Genomic DNA, 23,496 nt, shown 5'->3' on the forward strand with positions numbered 1-23,496 from the left:
AGAAAACACAGAGTAAAACATTGAGAAGTTTTAGTTTGAAAGATGAAAAAGTTCTGGAGATAGATGGTGATGGTTGTACAATACGAATATACTTAACATATACTTAGGATGGTACATTTTACTTATGCCTAATTTACCACAGTAGAAAAACCTATCTTATAATTAAATATATATGTTTAAAATAAAGCAACCCAAAGAGTTGAAATGTTCTGTGAGCTATTAGTTGTAACTGGAAAAAAAGAAAAGTATTTCTAACAATGTAAAAAGATAGTTTTAAGTGATCATATATATTAACATGTGTTAATGTATTATTATTAGATAAATAAACCACTCTGCATATCTTATGCACACCTTGGTGGCATGCTCCTGTAATTCCAGAACATGGGAGGCTAGGGCAGGAAGATTTTGAGTTTGCGGTCAGCCTCTGCTACACATAGTTAAGTTCCAAGCCAGCTTGGGCTACACCACAAGACCATCTCAAAAGATAAAAAACAAAAAACAAATCCCCCCCCCCCCACAAACACACACACACACACACACACACACACACACACACACACACACACACACACACAGTGTGAGATACCATTACATGCTTAATAAAATGGTAAACCCTAAAAATCTGAGAACACCAAATTGCTACTGGAAATGTAAAATGACATGACATAACCTCCCCCACTACTGTTTTTAAATACTGTCTGGACAGTTGGATTTTTTTTTTTTTTTTTTTAATTAAATGGATGGGTCTTCCTATGTGTCCAGGCTGGTCTCAAACTCATGGGCTCAAGTGAACCTCCTGCCTCAGCAACCCGAGTAGCTGCGACTATGAGCATGTGCCATCATAGGCCAAGCTTGGATACAAATATTCATAGCAGCTCTATCCACAACAGCCAAAATCACCAATATCTTACCGTTCACCAACAAACTGATATATAAGTTATGCAAATATCCACAAAAAAACCCTCCAAAACCAAAACTAACTTCTGCTACGCATTTTAACATGGTTATCTCACAATCATTATGAGTGAAAGAAGAGAGGCACAAAAGAAAACATACCCAACTATTACAAGTTATATTTGGTAACTTATACAGACTTACAGCAATTTGGTGGCACATGGGAGGGAAAGGACTCCTTAAGCTGCTTGGAGTAATCTCAAGTGATTATAGTGCCTGGCCCTGGTTTACCTGTCACTGTAGAGTTTTAGAAGATGAAAGCAAACATCTTGAAGTGGTCTCTGTGAGTCTTGCTCCTCCTCTACCAAATAGCCAGAACCCTCCAGGTATGAAGGAAGTGGGGAACAGGCATATCTGTCACCCTCAGAGGTATTCTGAAGGGGAAGAATTTGATAAAACAATACATCAAGTTGTTAGTTTGTTTCACTAGATATTATCATGTCTCAACTACTTAGATACTTATATTAATAATTATGTGGAACCGGGTGCTGGTGGCTCATGCCTGTAACGCTAGCTACTTGGGAGGCCAAGATCAGGAGGCTCATGGTTCAAGGCCAGCCAGGGGAAATAGTTTAAGAGACCCCCATTTCCAAAGTAACTGGAAAAAAATGGACTAGGTGTGGCTCAAATGGTAGAGCGCCTGCTTTGCAAACTTGCAGCCCTGAGTTCAAACCCCAGGCCCACCAAAACAAACAAACAAACAAACAAACAGACACCCCCAAGGAATCTATTCTGTTTGGTTTTGGTGGTACTGGAGTTTGCACCCAGGGTATCATGCTTGCTATGCAGGCATTTAAAGATATTTAGGCCAGGCCTCCAACCTGGAATCTATTAAGAATTATAAACTCTTTTTGGTCAGTGACATTCCTGTTGTCTTCAATGGACTGGCAAAGATTTCGAGTAGCTATAACTAAACAATCATATTTGCCATCTTTCTTAATATATTCAAGTTTCCTTAAGTGTTCTTTTTCCTGACAATTCTGTAAAACGGTATCAAAGACAAAGTAGAATATGTGCAGAAAAGATTCAAGAAACGATGGCAAGCTGGGCATGATAGTGCATGCCTATAATCTCAGCACTTGGGAGGCTGAGGGAGAAGGACTGAAAGTTTCAGGCCAGACTGGACCCATATATAGCCCTATCTCAAAACATATGTACCCTGTCTCAAAACAAACAAAAAAAAATAAGAAATGATGACATTAAAAACAGCAACACTGACAAGGGATTATGAAATATGATAGAGGTAAATTTCAGACCTGCTAATTAGGGGCAAAACCAAACAAGGTTAGAATACATATATGTAGACATGTATGTATATCTAGAGACCAATCTCACCAATAAACTGGGAGTGGTGATGCAGGCCTGTCATTCTAGCCAAGCAGGAAGTGTAAATAGGATGATCATGGTCCAGGGCAGCTTGGACATAAATGTGAGACTCTACTTAAAAAATACGTAAAGCCAAAAGGGCTGAAGGCATGGCTCAAATTGTAGAGTGCCTGCCTAGCAAGTGAAGGCCCTAAATTTTAACCCCAGTATTGTGAAAAAGGAAAAAAAAAAAAAGAAAAATGAGGTAGGAAATCATTGGTAAGACAGTTAACTACGGGGCTGGTCTGGAGTCATGGCTCAAGTGGCTACCTGCCCTTCTCCTCCTCTGCCCCAATAAACAAAAAGAACTGTGGAAAAAACTCATTATTTTAAATAAAATAAAAGCAGATAACTTGGAGAAGTTTAAGAGTAGCCTTGTCCAGAGGCAAGTGTAAGGGATAAAGTATCCCATCAGATTTCCTGGGTCCATGTCAATTTTACAGTACTCACAGTACTTTCAAAAAGGGCACTTAATAAAAAATTGCTGTATTATAAAATGTGATTTGATGGCTTTTTCTCTGCAGGACTTCTGTGGCAAAGACAGAATACCCAACAGGAATTTTGCTTGGCTCTACTGATACATATACCTGAAATGCTTCTTCATACATGCTGAGTGCCCTGGAAATGGAGGCTGTTGGTGGAAGCAAATACCAAAGATGGATAGCAAGGGAACGTTTCCAGTCCAGCTGGGAGCATACATTGATTTGCTTCTGCTCTGATAGTTGCCACACCTACAGGAGACAAAATCATTACCACAACTATATTTTACTTTGTTATGCCTATGTCTGCAAGCTATTTACCTATTTAATGTTATAGTCTGAGTATGAAATATCCCCCACAGGTTCATGTGCTGATGAATGTCTGGTCTCTAGATGGTGGTGTTATTTTGTGAGATGTTCAAAACTTTAGGAGGTGGGGCAAAAATAGATCATTAGGGACATGTCCTTGGGGGCTACTCCTTGTCCCAGGACTCTTACTGACCCTCTCTCTGCTGCTATGAGGTAAACAGCTCTATTCCATCACATACTCCCCACCATGTTTTGCCTCATCATCGCTTAGAAATAACAGAGCCAGCTGACAATGGACTGGTATCTCTTAAATCATGAACCAAAATAAACTCTTCCTCCTTTTAAATTGTTTCTCTCAGGTATTATGCCACAGCAATAAGAAACTGATCATTTAAAATATTACATCCATGTAATATTTTATATTACTTATATAATATTAATTATACATTATATATATGTTATTTATATTAGATGCCAGTGTTATTCATACAGATATAAAATATATAGTCTGGTAGTGGAAGGTAAGAAAGTAGATTTGGACAAATAACAATGGGTGTTCTGAGGTAACAGCAGAGAGGTCGTTTTTTCACTGCCTACACCTCCTATCTTATAGAATTTTAAGATGAGAATAAATTCTGACCATTTATTTAATTTCTGAAAACTGACTTTAATAATGTAATCAAGGCTGGAGATAGTGGCACATATCTGTAATCCCAGAAAATGGGAGACAGAAGCAGGAGGATTGTAAGTTTGAGGCCAGCCTGGCATATACAGTGAGACCCTGTCTCAACAACAACAACAAAAAAAAGGTAACAAAGGGGTAGGAAGCAACAGAGAGCTGGATTAAAATAATTATATTTCATCGCCCAAAAATGGAACTTAAGTGGCTATTAAAACGAATGAAGCTGAACTGGGGATGTAGTTCAGTGTAGTGACTTGCCCGCATGCAAAAAGCTCTGGGTTTGACTCTCCAGTACTGCAAATAAATAAACAAACAAACAAACCAACCAACCCAGCAAATTGACAAAAAATAAACTCAGTAGACAGAGTTTCTTAGAAGATCTCCTCTACGAGACTGGGTGAAAAACAACCCAAAACAAAGAAGTGATGCTGCATCAAATGAAAAAAATATCTAGGTATAGTAAATTAAAGGAAAAAAGTTGCAGAATTGATACTGCTTATATATAGACACATGTAATCATGAATACATGTATGATGATAATAGACTTAAAATATGTCTGGATAAATTATTTACTACTTCAGTTATGGGATATGATGAATTTAAGTATTTTAATTTCTATATAGATTGGCTTTTTTACAATGCGAATTCCTGCCTTTTTAATTTGAAAACATTTTTGACGAGAATTAAAAAATTGTCCAGTTATGTGTAATAATGTGCAATTTACAAAGCTACTGCTTTGCCTCCACCTCAAGCAGCCTTGATTTTAGAAGAAAACTAATGAGAGTATGGTGAAAAGAGGATACCGGTTTTCCAGCCAAGAGGGCAAAGATGCGCAATCGTTCATCCTGGATGAAACAGTCAGCCTGCAGCTGATGCCAATCCGCCAGCTGCATCGTGAGTAGCTCCCGGACTGGCTGGCTACCCACCAACTGAGACAGAAGAAGGGCAAGGCGGTGATCACCTGAAGACAAAGAGAGTTCTCTGGTGATTACTAAGGTTTTATGGGCCTCGTGAAACACTTAGGGGCATTATACTATTTCTTCCAGCCTTCAAGGGGAATACTTAATACCTGTGAGTGCCTCCAGCAGTAGTGTCAAAATCAGAAACTTACCATTTTCAGCTTGAGTAGAAAATATGAAAAGTTTAACCTAAATTCCATATAGATTACACAGCATACAGACATCAATAGCAGTATGATTCACAGAACAGATTCTGTGACCCTAAGCAAGGAAGTGTGTCTATATAACAGAGGAAAACACTGATTCAAAAGTTTCTGGTAAAAAAAGAGTTGACGTAATTGAAAACATATACAACTAAAATGTACTATCTACATAATGACAGAGAACTGGGAAAGTCAAACCTAAAGAAAAGACATGTATGGCTACTATAAAGTGAACAGGTGAGTCTTTCATTCTCACAAGCCCAATAATCTCTCTTAAAGTATGTTAAGAACAAAAGGCTAGGACAATAAAAAAATTCTAATTAACCAGAATGTGAGAAGATACAAATTCCAGTGTAAATGTGTTTGTAGCTGAAATGTGACTTCTGAAAAAATTCCTTGTTTTAGCCTTAATTACAAACCTCTTAAAAGTCAGAGTCCTTTTCCTTTAGTTTCTGTGTGGGTCAGTGCTTATAAAAGTTACTGTCCTAACAAGAAGCTAATGCTCTCATCTCAAAAGGTTTCCTTCTCAAATTACAGTGGCCTGGAGGAAAGAAATACATCTGGAAATGGGTTGCTAGGCCAAGTTATCTTCTTAACTACATGTAGGTATCCAGAGCATGACTGGACTGATTCATGTAATAAGTACTGCAGCCTGCTTGCTAAGTGACTAATAACAAAAGAAAGATTATTTCGGCATGTCTATAGAACCCAAAAGAGTATTTATCATGGGGGTAACGGGTAAGACAGAGTCTTACTATGTAACCCAGGCTGGCCTTAAACTCAAGATCCTCCTGCCTCAGCCTCCTGAATGCAAGGATTATAGACCTGTGCCATCATACCCAGCTCTGTTGGTCACCAGAGATGGTTAAGTTTAGAAAGGAAATTGGTTTATCATAGTTTCATACAATAGTTGATTAAGATCATGGCTTTGCTGATCATACACTTGAACAATTAGTTCTGCCAATCGCTACCTTTTCATATAAGTCCTTCCTACTGAAAAGAAAATATACTGAGCAAATGGCAGAATTCTAGGGTACTTCCTTAAATAAATTTTTGTATGTGTTAAGAATAAGGACCTAAACAATTTTTTTTGAATATCCAACTACCCTAGCGTTGTATGTTGAAATACTTTTAATTTTCCAGGTAACTTTGTTAAGGCCACACACGGTGGTTCATGTCTATAGTCCTAGCTATTAGGGAGGCCAAAGTTGGGATGACTGCAGTTAAAGGTCAGTCTGGACAAAAATGTCACAAGACCCCATCTCAACCAATGGCTGGGTACAGTGGTGTGCACCTTTTCCCCAGCTACATAGGGAAGCAGTCCAGGCTGGCTTGGGCATAAAGTGAAACCCTACTCAAAAATAACTACAGCAAAAAGGGTTGGCAGTGTAGTGCAAGGGGTAAGAGCGCCTGCCTAGCATGTGCAAAGCCTTGCATTTAACCCCAGTACGACCAAAAATCAGTTTAATGTAAGTAAAAAGGTTTTATACTTGAATTCTCATTTTTATTCCAATAATCTATACATTCATCCTAATTGTCCTGATTGCTGTAGCCTTACATAAGATTTGAAATAAGCAGCTGTTGAGTACCCAGAATCAAACTTTTCAAATGAGATTCTTTATACTCCCAAATAAGGATCAGTCTTTAATTTCTGCCAAAGACACTTGTGGGAGATGTTGGTAATGATTGCACTGAATATACAGATTAACTGCAGAGAACAGAGACCTTAACAATACTGTAGTTTTCTTTCTTTTTGGCAGTTCTGGGGTTTGAACCCAGAACCTTGAGCTTGTTAGGCAAGTGCTCTACAACTTGAGCCATGCCCCCAACCTAATACTGAGGTTTTCAATCAGTGTTTCTCAACATAGGATGTGCTGCCCCTCAAGGGAAATCTGATAATGTCTAGAAAATTTTTTTTTCTTTTTTTTCTGCAGTGTTGGGGATAGAATCCAGAGCCTTGGACATGCTAAGCAAATGCCCTACCACTGAGCTATACCCCAGTCCTTAGTTTTTTTACAACCTTGTTACATAGTTAAGCCTACCCTTGACTTCATGATCCTCTGGCCCCTATCTCTTGAGCACCAGAATTACAGGCAAGCACCACAACATCTGGTCAAAAAATTTTCTGATTACTAAGACAAGACAGAGGAACAAGGATACTAACATACTAAAAATGCCCAGGCCAACCCCCTGAATAAAGAATGATTAATCCCAAATGCCAAATAGTGCTGAACATGGAATGTCGGAATGTCTCTTCATCTATTTAGAGTGATTTTTTTTTTTTGCACTTCTGAGGATCAAATCTAGTGCCTAACACATGTGAGGCTGTAGCAGTTCTCTTCACTTATTTAGGTCTTTATTTCCCCAGCTTTATAATAGTCAGTATATATGTTTCTTTTTATTTAAAGTATTTAGTTCTTTCTGATAGTGCAGTGGAATAGAATTGGTTTTATTTTTTGATAGCTTGTTGTTAATACCCAGAAATACAATCAAACCAAGGGTGATGGTACATGCCTATAATCTCAGTACTAGAGAGGATGAGGAAGAAGGATTTGGGCTAGATAGTGAAACCTTGTCTCAAAAAACTAAAAATAAAACAAACAAAAAAACCCTCCAAAAAACAAATACCACAACTGAATTTTGTACAAAGATCTTGAATCCTTGCTGAAATACTATATTAGTCCCAGTACTTTTAATAAGCAGGTGCTTTATCACCTGAGCCACTCTACCAGACCTGTTTTGTGTTGGGTATTTTCGAGATAGGGTCTCATAAACTGTTCAGGGCTGGCTTCAAACCGTCATCTTCCTGATCTCTGCCTCCTGAGTAGCTAGGAGTACAGTTGTGAGCCACCAGAGACTGGCCCAGTATCTTCCCTCATCCCGTAAATTCCTTAGACTGTCTACATATAGAACCGTGCAATCTGCAAATAAAGACAGTTCTACCCTCCCTTTCCTTTTTAAATTATATGACTTTTGTTTCTTTTTCTTTCCTGAACTGGCTACACCATCCGTGAGAATATTACATAGAAATAGTTATTCCAATCTTAGAGGGAAATTATTGAATCTCTCATCATTAAGGATAATACTAGATTTTCAATAATCATGTCTTGATACTATCAGAGTAAAAATGGCATCACAGGATGAATTGGAAAGTACTCTTATGTGTATTTTCTGGAAGAGTTTGTGGAGGACTGATATTCATTCTTCTTTAAATATATAGTGAAGACACCTAAGACTGAGATTTTCAAAGAAATAGGTTTTTTAGTTTGTTTTGGTGGTACTGGGGTTTGAACTTAGTACCTCATGCTTGCTAAGCAGGCACTCTACAACTTGAGTCGCTCCACCAGCCCTTAAAACAAACAAACAAACAAACAAAAAACAAAGAACTAGATCTTTTCCAAAGAACTAGCTTAAGGTTTTACTGATATACTCTATTTTAAAAATGTTTTTGTTTTCATTGATTTTTGCTCTATTCTTTAACATTGAGCTACATCTACCCAACCCTCATGAATTTTATATATTAACTTTTTGTCTAATTGTTCTATCAATTACTGAAAATGGAAATAGTGAAGCAAAAGTGTTTTTGTTTTTTGTAATGGGACTTGGGTTTGAACTCAGGGCTTCATGTTTGGAAAGCAGGTGCTCTACTGCTTGAACCATACCTCCAGATCATTTTGATTTGGTTATTTTGGAGGGGGTCCTGTGAACTATTTGCCCAGACTAGCCTCAAACTGCAATCCTCCCAACAGCCTCCCAAGTAGCTACGATTATAGGTGTGAACCACTGGTGCCCAGCACTGATTCTATTCTTTGTGTGATTTTTTTTCTTTAATCTAAAAGATTGGCCAAGCCCTCCAAAATAAATCTTTATGTGACAGCTCCAATTAGTTGGCTTTGGGTAAGTTAGTTTCCAATAAATAATGTTTCATGAAGGATCTAACTATGCATAGAGCTGAACTGTATCATACTGTATTCTTTTTAAGGTTTGTGTTAAGACAATCATTAAGCATTTATTGAATGACTCATTAGTGGAAGGGGAACTAAAAAAAAGCACAAATGTTGGTTTTTTCAAACTTTAAAGCCAGGTAAATATCTCAACCTGGGAGTTAAATTTCTGTATGTTTATTTGGATGAAATAAGTTAATCTAATCTGTGTTTAAGATGTTTAGAGTACTGTTTATAAAAAAAAAAACTTAAAAGGAATTTGCTAATACAGTACATTTATATATAAAAGATTGCTAAGAAGCACTTACTTATTTCTATTATAGGACATTTGTAATATTATACATGAAAAGAACGGAATACGAAACAGGAAACCATCTATGATAAATTTACATGCATATGCTGCTCTTATATACTTGTATTATATTACCTGTACGTATTTGAATATACTTTATATACAAAGGAAACTTTCTTTTTATTATTATTCATATGTGCATACAACACTTGGGTCATTTCTCCCCCTGCCCCTACCCCCCTCCCTTACCACCCACTCCACCCCCTCCCTCTTCCCCCCACACCCTCAATACCCAGCAGAAACTATTTTGCCCTTATCTTTAATTTTGTTGAAGAGAGAGTATAAGCAATAATAGGAAGGAACAAGTGTTTTTGCTAGTTGAGATAAGGATAGCTATACAGGGAGTTGACTCACATTAATTTCCTGTGCGTGTGTGTTACCTTCTAGGTTAATTATTTTTAATCTAACCTTTTCTCTAGTTCCTGGTCCCCTTTTCCTATTGGCTTCAGTTGCTTTTAAGGTATCTGCTTTAGTTTCTCTGCATTAGCAGCAAATGTTAGCTAATTTTTTAGGTGTCTTACCTATCCTCACCCCTCCCTTGTGTGCTCTCACTTTTATCATGTGCTCAAAGTCCAATCCCCTTGTTGTGTTTGCCCTTGATCTAATGTCCACATATGAGGAAGAACATACGATTTTTGGTCTTTTGGGCCAGGCTAACCTCACTCAGAATGATGTTCTCCAATTCCATCCATTTACCAGCGAATGATAACATTTCGTTCTTCTTCATGGCTGCATAAAATTCCATTGTGTATAGATACCACATTTTCTTAATCCATTCGTCAGTGGTGGGGCATCTTGGCTGTTTCCATAACTTGGCTATTGTGAATAGTGCTGCAATAAACATGGGTGTGCAGGTGCCTCTGGAGTAACCTGTGTCACAGTCTTTTGGGTATATCCCCAAGAGTGGGATTGATGCATCAAATGGTAGATCAATGTTTAGTGTTTTAAGTAGCCTCGAAATTTCTTTTCAGAGTGGTTGTACTAGTTTACATTCCCACCAACAGTGTAAGAGGGTTCCTTTTTCCCCCACATCCTTGCCAACACCTGTTGGTGGTGTTGCTAATGATGGCTATTCTAACAGGGGTGAGGTGGAATCTTAGTGTGGTTTTAATTTGCATTTCCTTTATTGCTAGAGATGGTGAGCATTTTTTCTTGTGCTTTTTGGCCATTTGAATTTCTTCTTTTGAGAAAGTTCTGTTTAGTTCACTTGCCCATTTCTTTGTTGGTTCATTAGTTTTGGAAGAATTTAGTTTTTTAAGTTCCCTATATATTCTGGGTATCAGTCCTTTGTCTGATGTGTAGCTGGCAAATATTTTCTCCCACTCTGTGGGTGTTCTTTTCAGTTTAGAGACCATTTCTTTTGATGAACAGAAGCTTTTTAGTTTTATGAGGTCCCATTTATCTATGCTGTCTCTTAGTTGCTGTGCTGCTGGGGTTTCGTTGAGAAAGTTCTTATCTATACCTACTAACTCCAAAGTATTTCCTACTCTTTCCTCAAACTCTAAAGTATCAACTTTAGAGTTTGTCAAAGGAAACTTTCTAAATACAAATTGTACATTGAAATATTTGCAGTGAATAGAATTCTTAGGATTTGGGTGTTTTTTAGTTTTACTACAAATGTACATCAAAATTAACAATTTTAATTAAGTAAACTTAATGTTTAAGGTTCTAGAGAGATGTTTAAGAGAACATGATACAGTTCCTACTTTGAAATAACCAATAATCTTTCTGGGAAGGCTATCCTTAATACTCATAGGTTAGAAGATAAGGCAAATTCATAACTAAGGGAGAGGGGACAGTGTGTAGGAAGTAGGCAATGGCACAGAGGACCATATTCCTTACCTGACTGCTGTGCCAGAGAGCAGGCCTCGCTGATCCTACTGCCTGTGAGGTAGCTGAAGACAGCCTCTACAGGATTGTCTTTTCGGGTTAAGGAGACTTCTTCTTCAATCTGAGGTGCAGCAGTATGGGATAGCCAGCGGGAAAAAGCTCTTCTTCGCTCCAGAATCTGAATGTATTCACTGGGCTCATCCAGCTGGCTGTCAAGCTCCTTCAGATGACCCCATAGGGCTTCACATAATGTCCACGTCAGGCTCCAGGGTTTCATAACTAAGGAAAAGATAAAAGGTAATGCTATGACAAAGTCTTATAAATAACTACAGAAAGGACATCACTCTTACTGTGGTGTTAAAATACACAAATTAATGAATACAAGCACTCATTCAAGTTTATTGCCCTGAATCAGTCTGTATCTGTCTCACTTAGCTTTGTCTCACTAGTTCCAGAGGCATGTGGTGTAACTATCTGCTCATTCTAGCTATGTGTAGTACTTTCATAACAAATATAAACCTCTGCTCCTTTAAACAGGATTCCACAGTTTAATTATGGCTAATATCATCTCAGATGATAGGACTGAATAATTTGATCCAAAGCTATCCATAAAATGCTTTAAGAATGTAAAATATTTTTTAAATGTATAAGGGATTATTCTATCCTATTATAGGCATAACCTAAATCTTACTGAATATAAATAAAACTGTTCAAAGCACTTAAAGAATAAACCAACTTTAACTTATACAACATAACTAGGTAGTAGTGAACTTTATTTGACAGATGAAGAAAATGAGATACAGGAATTTAATATCCTTGCCCAATGTTATGGGCTGGCTATGTGTAACAGAAATCAGGATTCAAATACATCTCCCATTCTCTTAGCCAAAATTCCTTTGTGTATCATTTTAATCCACTTACAAGCATGCTCTGTGAAGATAACTTAAGTTTGAAAAGGTGAGACAATTAAGCACAAAGGACTGAAAATAAGCAAGTCCCAAAATGTGTGGTATAGGAAATTCTGAAATAGTCTACAGAGAGAGAAGATGGAGGATTAGAGATATACCACAACACTGAAGCAAAACAAAAGATGCATGACTGTATGGAGAGGTGGTGTGGTAATAAAAGACATGGGAATTCAATAGTAAGCAGTAGACTGTTAAACGTTAGGTGAAATCCAGAAATACTGGATTTCAAATTTGTAAAAGAAACATGTTGTCTAACAAGTGCTTGGTAGCATGGTAGCGAAAGGGAATTTTTTTTTTTTTGACGGTACTGGGTTTGAACTCAGAGCGTCACACTTGCTAGGCTCTACTTCTTTGAGCCACTCTGCCAACCCCTTAGTAGTGCTTTACACAAAGGAAAGAAGGAAAGATTCAGTGAATGCCAACAGGTCTAGAATCTGGCACTCTATAAAATTACAGTTTAAGATGGGAGATCTGCAGTGTGTGTAGCAAGCAGGTATTGGAGAATTGCCCCACTGCATGTCCTAGCTTATTCACTGATGCCCTGGTGGGGCACAATCTTAAGGTGGGGGGGGTCTTAACATCAAACCATAAGGTTTGGGAGGAAGGCAGAGGCATCTGTTTCTTTCTTTTTTCTTCAGTACTGAGGTTTGAACTCAAGGTCTTGAGTTTGCTAGGGAGGTGCTCTACCAGTTGAGCCCCAGCCCTGCACCTGCATTTTTATACCTCCAAGTCCCAATGGCTGCTCCTCCTCATTGGCTAAGCAAGGAACCATCCCAAGTTCTTGTGGGTCCATGAAACTAGCTGTAACTTGGACTTAGAACACAGACCGAAGTGGTGGGAAATGTGGGCTGTGCGATTCAGGGAAGCAAAGAGCACTTCCATTTGGGAACACTGGCCAGACTTCTGGAAAAAGGAGCACAATCAGCTGTGTAGTTGATTGGAGGGGTCTAGAACTGATACTTGTGTGGCCAGGGCAGGCAGGATCACAATGCCTGCAAGTTTCATCACACTACAGATTGCTTTCATTTGACAGTTTTTTCCATTCTCATAACCCCAGAGACATTTGGTGGAAATACAGCCTCTGCCCATTTCCTATGCTCACAATTGTACTGGCAGGGTACCTTTGGTGAGATGGGGCATCCAACCAGGTTATTCATAGGCTTGGTGGGTGGGAGCCGCTTGAGGGCAGCTCCTGAACTTGCAGTATAGCCAGTACACCTCAAGAGATCACTGGCATAATTCAGCCCAGTAGCAGTTATTTTCTCCTACTTCAGAGGCTAAGGTAGCATGGGATTGAGCCTCTACACAGCCCTTTCTGCCTTGATCTGATTGGTCCTGAGAGAGAAAACAAGTCACTGCCTTATTTCCATACATAGTGAACTTCTAAATGAGAGGACTGGTGGAAAAAAAAAAAAAAGAAGCATCTCCACCATCCATTTCCTCAGCAATGAGCAACCAATGACTGGATTTTTATTTCTTAGACTTTAATATCTTATATTGCTTCTACTTTTTCTTTTCCTATCCTTTTATTTCGTATTTATTAGTTTTTAACTTCCTAACTTATATTATATCATCTTAGTGCTGATCTTACAATTCTTGTTGTGGATGTAGCTGCTTCCAATTGTGTTTTTATGGGTTGGCAGAGTGGCTCAAGCGGTAGAGCACCTGTCTAGAAAGTGTGAGGCCCTGAGTTAAAACCCCAGTACAGCAAAAAAAAAAGAAAAGAAAAGAAAAGAAAAATTGTGTTTTTATTATATTCAAATGTCTGGTTTGTTTTTTTGGTTGTTGTTACTACAGTATGCTTTCTCCCCTTAGTGGGAGGTGGGATTAAGATCTCAAGAGAAGGCTGTTCACTAAGACCACTCCTATATATACCTGTAGAAGAGCACTGGGGATGTAGCTCAGAGGTAGTGTGCTTGCCTAGCATGTGCATGGCATAAGAAGCAAAACAAAAAAGAACACTGGAAGAGATATCTATGCCAACAAATAATAAACAAATCACAAAAAAGAAACACAAGAAATATTAAAAAGCAAGGGAAGTCTCCAAAAACAAAATCCAAAGATAGCAAAATGGTGATGTGCTGGACAAAGAATTCAAAAGTCTAATTCTGAAACTGATCAACGACCTGAAAGAGGATATAAATAAGCAAATGAATGAAGTAAAGAAGTCAATTCAAGACTTAAATGAGGAAATTCAGCAAAGAGATAGGTGTTGGAAGTTAAAAAAAACCCAAACAGAAAAATTTAGGAAATGAAGAGCTCAGTAACTCAAATAAAAAACTCAATGGAAAGAATCACCAACAGACTAGAGCCCGTGGAAGAAAGAACATCAGCAACTAAAGACAAAGCTGAGGAACTATTATATTCAGATAGCAATAAAGGAAAAGAAAAAGTAATCATAATCACAACTTTCAAGACCCCTACAACAAAATTAAGAGACAAAAACCTGTGAATATTTGGTGCAGAGGGAGTTAAGATATGGACTATAGAAAACTTATCTATTCAATGAAATTACAGCAGAAATAGATATAAACATCTCCATATTACAGTATAGTCAAAATGCCAAGATTACAGAACAACAAATGAATATTGAAGCTTAAGAGAAGTGCCAAGTGATTAACAAAGGCAAACCTATGAGAATAACATCAGATTTCTCAGCAGAAACCCTAAAAGACAGGAATGCACAGAATGATATAGTTCAAGCACCAAAAGTAAATAACTGCCTACCAAGATTACTATATTCAGCAGTAATCCTTTAAAATTGATGATATAAAAACTTTCCAAGATAAGCACAAACTAGAATAATTCATGAATACTAAGCCAGCATTGCAGAGAATACCTAAAGATATTCTACACAAAGAAGAATGACAATTCATAGTTGTAAGACTTTGGGAAATACTAAATATTACTGGAAGAATAGATAAATGAAGAATTAGAAGATATTCAAACACATTCAAACTCAGTCAATGCAAACTCCATAAAAATTCCAACGACAAAAAAAGTACTATGGAAAACCAAAAACAAAGCAACATCCTGAAATCTAGGATAGGAATTGTTTTTAATTCCAATGACATGCTTCAAGAAATAGAAAAATTCATTACGGAAACAAAAAAGATCCTGAGTAGCCAACACAATCCTAAGCAAAATGAGCAATGCTGATTTCAAAGTATACTGCAAAACCAGGTGTGGTGGCTCACTCCTAAAACCCCAGCTACTTTGGAGGCAGATATAGGAGGACTGAGGTCTAAGGCTTGCCTGGGCAAAAGAGCCAGACCATGTCTAAAAAATTAAAGTAAAAAGACCTGGGAATGTGGCTCAAGTGGTAGCACAAGCCCCTGAATACAAACCCCAATATTATATACACATATGTACTTTAGAGCCACAGTAACAAGAACAGCATGGTACAGGCACAAAAACAGATATGTAAACCAAACAAATGGAACAGAACATCCAAAAACAGTCAAAGTAGAATATACGTATCTAATTATTGGCAAAAGTCCCAAAAACACACATTGCAGGAAAGACAAATTCTTTAATAAACAGTGCTGGAAAAACTATTTCCGTGTAGAAGACGTAATTTAGATCTGTCTCTCACCCTGTACAAAAATCGACATAAAATGGATCAAAGACCTTAAGGTAAAACACGAAACTATGAAACTTCTAGAGGAAAATATAGGGGAAACACTTCCTATATATGCATAGGCAATGATTTTTTTTTTTTTTTTTTTTTTTTTTTTTTTTTTGCGGTACTGGGGCTTGAACTCAGGGCCTTCACCTTGAGCCACTCCACCAGCCCTACTTTTGTGAAGGGTTTTTCGAGATAAGGTCCCATGGAACTACTTGCCCAGACTGGCTTCGAACCATTATCCTCCTGATCTCTGCCTCCTGAGTAGCTAGGATAATAGGCATGAGCCACCAGCACCCAGCTGGCAATGACTTTCTGAATAGGATTTTAGTAGCTCAGGAAATATTAGCAAGTATTGACAAGTATGATTGTATCACATTAAAAGCTTCTGCACAGCAAAGGAAATGACAGCCTATAGAATGGAAGAATATCTTTGCCAGCTACTCATCCAACAAAGGGTTCATATCTAGAATATATAAAGAACTCAAAAAAATGAACAAAACAACAATCTAATCCATTTATGTGCAAAAGAACTGAACACTTTTCAAATGAGTAAGTCAAATAATCAATAAACAGATGAAAAAAATGTTAAATTTTTAGCCATCAAGGAAATCCAAATCAAAGCTACACTGAGATCCTATCTCGCCCATGTCAGAATGGATATTATCAAGAAAACAAAAAGCTGTTGTGTGTGGTAGCACTTGAGTATGAACCTAGTTACTCAAGAGGCAGAGATAGGAGGATCTAGGCTAGAGGCCAGCCCAGGCAAAAGTTTGAGATGCTATCTGAAAAGCAAAACTCAAAGCAGAAGTATGGGAGTATGGTTCCTCGCTGTCCAGCAAAGTAAAGTCTCTGAGTTCAATCCCCAGTATCGTAAAACAAAAGCAAAACAAATGCTGGAAGGGAAAAGAACTCTTATATGTTGTTGGGAATGCAAATTAGTCATTCCAGCCACTACATACAGAAGCCAGTATGGGTTTCTCAAAAAATTAAAAATAGAAGTACCAGCTATAGCTATACCATTTCTAGGTATATACCTAAAAGAATAAAGATTTCTGCATGCTTATGTTTATCTTGGCATTATTAACAATAGACAAGTTATGAAATCAGCTTAAATGCCCATCAACAGATGAATGGATAAAAAACAAAAGTCATACACACAAAATGGAAATTTACTCAGTCATTTTTAATCTAAATAAAGGCATTTAAAAACATAAAATTTTAGGAAAAAGGAAAAATGTCTACATGTTTTAGTAAAGATGATTTGTTAAACACAAGTTAAATATGATTTTTCTACTGTGTGAAGTAGGGAAATACAATTTCATAAATTCATGGGATTACACTGGCTACAGTTCGTTGAAGAAGAATTTATATATTATAAGGCATAAATATAATTGAAAATAGTAACAATTTCTTTTTAGTTGGCATCCTGCTTATCCCAATTCAACTACAGAAAGGTTTAGGCATCCACCTGCAAGACTGGTATAAGGAAATTTGTTCTCTTAGAAACATATACCATTACCTCCTCTGGGACATTCACAGGTTAGAAGCATAGTGTGTACTCACTCTGTGCTTCTGATAAATCTCTGGATACTTCCTTAACCCAATCTACATAATCATGAATGACAGCAACTCCTGGATTGGGGACAATGAGAGGACACAGTTCATCCACATGGACAGTGCTATGTTTTAATTTGAGCTCCAAGGGTATCTGGTATAACTGCAGGTCTTCATCCAGCTTCCTTTGTCTCCAACTGAGTTTCTCCAAATGAACTCTGAATGGGGACTCAGTTAGACTATAAGAACAACAAATGAACAAGACAGAAAAATGAAGATAGAAAAGACACTAAGATTTACTTACAACCAAATCTTTGTTTCTTTTTATGATTATAAACAGAATGCCAAACATTTCACCATGGTTTCAAAGAAATTTTGTTTCCCAGTATCAAATGATACTGAACTTATTATCTATTTATTGAATAAACAAATTATCTGACCCATGCATTCAGAACCCAAAGGCTTCTTAGGTCAGGTTATAAAGGAAAGGGAATCAATATAGTTAGACGTAGACTAGTATCAATGTGTACTTGGATACTATAAAATTTAAATACCAAAAGTTATTGTGGAATACCTGTTTCACAAATACTTTAGGTATCAAAACTTACGAAGCTAAGTTTACAGATACTAAAGAACAGTCTCTAAATTACTTCTTTTTTCTTTTTTTTGCAGTGCAGGGGATACAACCCAGGGCGCCTTGCATGTTAGGCAAGTGCTCTACCATTGAGCTACTTCTAACCCTTGCTTTATTAAGTCAGTGCCTTGCTTTATACCCCATGCTGGCTTCAGACTCCTGATCTTCCTGTCTTCATCTCCTGAGTGCTAGATTATAGGCAGGTAACACTAAGCCAACAGGCAGGCTCTAAATTAAGATGAGCATAAAGTCAATCTAGTCTTGCTATAACTTGATATATTGACTGATATCAACAACCTCCATGATATCATGAAATCATGCCTACTCTAGAGCAAACTACAAAGTTTAGGATCAACCTTCCTAATTATGAGGTTCAAAGAGATGCTATTGTTTTTTTGCCTGTCTGGTAACTATAAGAAAACTTCATATATAACTTATAAGGTACATATAGTTCTATATAAAGCATACATAGAACACTATAAGCAATATATGTAAATGTAAACTGAGAGCTGTATAGTCACTAATGTATACACTATTAAGCATACAACATAAATATTTATGCATGAATTATCAATTGTTTACTCATTTACATGAGTGTTAAGATACAGGAAATGCACTTAGTTGAGAATATTTATATATGGGGAAATAAAAACTATGTAAGCAACAAAGTAGGAAAAATGGTCAATGCAATAAAAAGGTTAGTAAATGAAGAAATACTGTGGTATAAACTTTGGGTCTTTTACTTTTCCAACTGAAGTTTAACTGTTTGGTAAATGCTAACTTTTCATAATTTGATGGTTACAAATGAGGCTATCTTATTAATCATTTTAGCTCTTAATTACAAAAATTTCTTCTACCATCAAAAATTGTGCTAAAAATAAAACTAAAAAGATAACAAAGAAGGGCCATCACCCTGCATTTCCTGATAATGAATAGTTTTTCCTCAATTACCATGTTTCCTTTATAAAAAAGCATCAAGAAACATAACTCACAATTTAATAGCTACTGGATTGGGCAGGAATCCATATTCCATCGAATCAGCAATCTGATGGTTTTCCAGTTCATGAGAGCCATTCAGCTGTTCTCCGGTATTAGCAAGAGTCCAGTTGGGGCCCCAACCAACCCGAAATGAACGTCCCATGAACAGGGCCATGTCCATCAAAAGTTTCCCCTTGCCATATGTGACAGACTTTTCAAGAGGGACTAGGCCTGGTTGCCTACGCGTGCCCACTGTTTTCAGCTGAACCTCAGGAGATGGGCTGGGCACTGTAAATACAGTGGTCAGGAGTGGAGGGACAGTCCAAGGAGATGTGGATGAGATATTCATTAAGGATGATGCTCTGGGAGTTCGACATTCTTGCACAGAGGCACTTGGTGAAAGAAAAGCTCCACTTGTAAATTTTGATTGTAGTAACCCACCAACTGAAATGAGGGGAAAGGAAAGGTTCTTAACATACTGTATTGTTTCTTGAACAACATAAACCAGTAAAGCTGAAATCAGTATTTTATCAAACTGATTAAATTAGGTATGAATGATCAGAATCAGCTGAGGACAGTTTTCTCAGATATTACCCTTTCAATCAGATAATCAAGGCAAAAATTCAAATGATGATATAAATAACAATACTAACAACAAGCACTACTACTGATACTTTTGAAAACTTTTCTAGCACATACCTGCAGCATGCTACATAAGCCATTTGTATACATTTCACTTTTCAGTAACTTTGAGCAATAAAAATGATTATTACTCCCATTTTGTTTTTTAATTTTGTTTTAGCAGTACTGAGGTTTGAACTCAGGTCTTTGAGATTGTGAAGCAGGTGCTCTACAGCTTCAGCCATGCCTCCAGCCCATCACTCCCATTTTAAGAGAGAAAACTGGACTCAGGTAAGTGAGTTGACCAAATCCACAAAGGTACTAAGTGGAAGGACCAAGAGATAAGCCCAGATAAGCTTGGCATCAACACTTAGGTCCTTATCAAAATACCACATGCGACCCTTTTAATACTTATTAAAAAACTCAGAATGATCAAAATTCAAGTTCCTACTCTCTAATGCTCAATACTAGATTTAAGGACCAAAAACACACCGAGGCATCTTATGACTGCATATGTACCTTTCTAGAGAATAATTTTTATTACTACTGCCTATATTCAAATTATGTTTCTTCTTTTAAAGCATGTAATTAGAATTATTGAAGTATGAGATTTTCCATTATGGAAAAAGTCTTAAGAACATTTGAGTGATGCTCCATTTTTTTTTTAAATAAAGTTTATAATGAAGAAATACAAAAAATTTTAAAACTAAGCGTTTAGTTTACTACTGCTTACAAATATTTTACTGGTAGTTCTTTGGCTTTCAAAATATTTTAAAAATTACATCTGCTTAAGTCCCTCACTGACATCAATACTCTTTTTCCACTAGAACAGAAAAGGGAAAGCTTTAAAATTAAATATATAATCATCTACATAGGAACTTGGGGTGTTTTAGGGAAAAACAGAAATTGAATATCCTTAGAAAGCAGTAAAATTAAGTGTCTGGACAACACACACAAAAAAGAGTACAGTATAGGATAGCTTGCTGAATCCTCGGTAATGTGATAAAAATTAGGAAATTAGAGCTGGGCATGTAATTAAGTGATAGAATGTTTACCTAGCATGTATGAGGCCCTTGGTTCCATCCCTAGCACTATAATAAATTAATAAATGAATGAATGAATAAATAAGTAAATAAAGGAAATTAGAGCTTACTACCTAACCCCCATACAAAGGCAGATAAAAACTGACCCTAAAACAAAGCACAAATGCTTTCTTTTCTCCAAACAACTTCTACATCTGTACCAGTAGAAGTAATTATGTTCTTAAAAAATTGGTTAATTCTACCACTCTTGGGCATATACCTGAAGGAATATAAGTCAGGATACAATAGAGACGCTATCACACTGATGTTTATTACAGCACTGTTCACATTAGCCAAGCTATGGAAATAACTAAGATGTCTACAACTGGAATTTTATTCAGCCATAAGTAAGAACGACATCACGTGGTTTGAAGTGAATGGATGCAACTGGCAGACATCATTTTAAGTAAAATAAGCCAGGTTCAGAAAGACAAAGATCACATGTTTTCTCATATGTGGAAGATAGATCCAAAAGATAAACATACACAAAAACAAACATGGTCATATACAAACTTATATGTAGAACATGTTTATAATAATGGAATTACTCTATGGAAATCAGGGGAGGAGGGAAAGGAAAGAGAATGGTAAGAGTCAACAAAATCAAAATACATTACATCTGTGCAGATAGAAGATATATATAATGATATGTACTGAAAGCTGCTGAATAATGGGGTAGGAGGGAAGGGGTAAGGGAGAGTAACAAGAGGGGGTTGAACTAATCAAAGTAAAGTATATTCATAGCTGGCATATACTGAGAAACCCTTTTGAACACTGACTTCCATTGACAGTGGAATTATAAATGAAAGACAGGACTGTAAAATAGGTACTGTGTGTGTGTCTGTGTGTGTGTGTGTGTGTGTGTGTGTGTGTGTGTGTGTGTGTGTGTGTGTGTGTGTGTGTGTGTGTAGAGTACTTGTGGGAGGTGGGAGGCTGAATGGAGGAGATGAAGATAAAGGAATATGGTTGATGCACTTCATATACATATACAAAATAGAATGATGAAATCTCTTACAATTGCTTTAAATGGGGCGGCGAGGGATTTGCAGGGGAGAGGGTGTGGCAGGGGTGATGTAACCAATGTATAATGTAAGGTTATTTAAAATTGTCACAATGAATCCCCCCATACAACAAACACATCCTAATAAAAATGGAAAAATTGGGTACTTCTAGTAGGCTTTTTTGTTTGTTTTGGTTTTTTGAGATAGGGTCCCAACAGGTATTTTTATAACAGTACAATTTCCTTTGGCATTTTTTTTTTTTAGTTGTGTTTTTTTGTTGAGCTTCAGGTTTGAACTCAGGGCTTCATGCTTGCAAAGCAGATACTCTATGTCTTGAGGCACACCCCCAGTCAATTTTTGCTCTGATTATTTTGGAGATGGGATCCTCGAGAATTATTTGCCTGGGTTGGCCTTGAACCACAATCCTCCTGATTTCAGCCTCTCAAATAGCTAAGATTAAAGGTGTGAGTCATCACTGCCAAACTCCTTCAGCATTCTTATGTTCTTATGTATGGCTGTTATCAGATATTTGCTAGATAAGTTCATTCACCTTAGAAGAAGTTATGTGAAAACCAGGACTTTTATACGGTACCTATTGAGCGGGATTTTGATGAATGGGATGTTGAAATGGGGAGTCTGGGAGAACAGATTTCTTGAGAAATATCTCCTTTGGAAGGAAGGTGACTAATGTGTTGATCCGTGGCATCTCCATCTTCTTCATCAGCAAGTAATGATGCTTTCATGATCTAAAAAGGCAATATCTATAGAATGAATGTATTCCCTAGAAATGAAAGGCCATAAAGAAAAATACAGTTTATACTAAAAAAACAAAACAAAAAAAAAAAAACAAAAAAACCCTCTTCTCAAGCTCATGTTCAGTTGGTATAGTATTTGTATGACAATTATACTGTATGTCTGTCAAGGGCAGAAGTCATACAATTCTCCCCTTCTTTGTATTGGGAGTGTGTCACCAGATTCTAGACACAAGAGTTATTCATGTTTGCTTAAAAAAAAAAAAAGAAAAAAAAAAAGATTTTAATGTCAAACATACCATGGGCCAGAGAAAGCAGAAATAACATCTTAAAGAAACCCATGTCTACCAGGTCTTTTTAAGTTTTGTGGAAAACCTTAAAAGAACTTCAAAGCCACCCTATGAAACAGCCAAAGTAATATAGAGAAAAATCAGTGCTCACAGTTGTTAAATGACTTGCTTTAAATCACAGAATAGTTACAAAACGTGGATTAGAAAACAGGTCTTCTGAATTGAATTCAGTTAAAACCAGAAGTCCTAACTTCTGATTCTCAATATAGGTTTCCTTCCCTGAATGGGAAAATGAGGTCCAAATGGTAGCCATATTTCTTTTTCATTATATTGAATACTCAATGGTTTTAAATGAATAATAATAAAAAAAGGAGTAATGTTGTGCAAGAGATAAAATATTTGGCTTTTTGTCATAATTAAAAGTGGATTAGAATATCACCTGTAAGACATGTGGATTAATTCCCAATGAAGATGCAATGTGTGTTGAAGCAGACACAGGTTCCTGATCCTCAGGCATGCTCTCTTCTAATACAGAATCCAAAATTGGCTCCTGGGTGATATCTACCATGTCACTGTCCAGTTCCACAACCCTCCCTAACTGCTCCACCTCTGGGCTCTGGCTCTGTTGACAGCAGAAAGATCAGGGAAGTAACATTAAATTACACCAAATAGAGCTTCTAGATCAGATTTGCTTTATTCAGAAAATGATATAGCAGTATTAGATTCCTCCTGTTCTTTCATGGGGTGAGGAAAGAGATATGCTGGAAGATTTAACATTAATCATTCCCCTACCCGCATGAATCAGGATTCATGGAATCTTCCTGTTGTAGTATTATTAAGGTCTGAGACCAAAGCCAATACCTGTACTGAAGCAAATGGTGATCTCCAGCTTGTGGCTATAAATATGAAAT

The 23,496-nt window shown here is 37.0% G+C and overlaps 1 protein-coding gene across 4 annotated transcripts in view; it reads right to left on the bottom strand.

Moving 5' to 3' along the window:
• Nup98 (nucleoporin 98 and 96 precursor) overlaps positions 1 to 23,496 on the bottom strand; it is a 109,289-nt gene that overhangs the window by 14,732 nt on the left and 71,061 nt on the right. For all 4 annotated transcript variants that reach the window (XM_020169148.2, XM_020169145.2, XM_020169147.2 and 1 more), the window contains 8 exons: positions 23,025 to 23,207; positions 22,136 to 22,289; positions 18,854 to 19,283; positions 17,237 to 17,466; positions 11,090 to 11,356; positions 4,593 to 4,750; positions 2,907 to 3,050; positions 1,186 to 1,328 (listed from right to left, as the gene is read on the bottom strand). In XM_020169148.2, coding sequence (XP_020024737.1) covers positions 1,186 to 1,328; positions 2,907 to 3,050; positions 4,593 to 4,750; positions 11,090 to 11,356; positions 17,237 to 17,466; positions 18,854 to 19,283; positions 22,136 to 22,289; positions 23,025 to 23,207 — 1,709 coding nt within the window. The remainder of the gene's footprint in view (positions 1 to 1,185; positions 1,329 to 2,906; positions 3,051 to 4,592; positions 4,751 to 11,089; positions 11,357 to 17,236; positions 17,467 to 18,853; positions 19,284 to 22,135; positions 22,290 to 23,024; positions 23,208 to 23,496) is intronic.

The sequence above is a fragment of the Castor canadensis genome, chromosome 1 (genome assembly GCF_047511655.1).
Source record: "Castor canadensis chromosome 1, mCasCan1.hap1v2, whole genome shotgun sequence".
Lineage (NCBI taxonomy): Eukaryota > Metazoa > Chordata > Mammalia > Rodentia > Castoridae > Castor > Castor canadensis.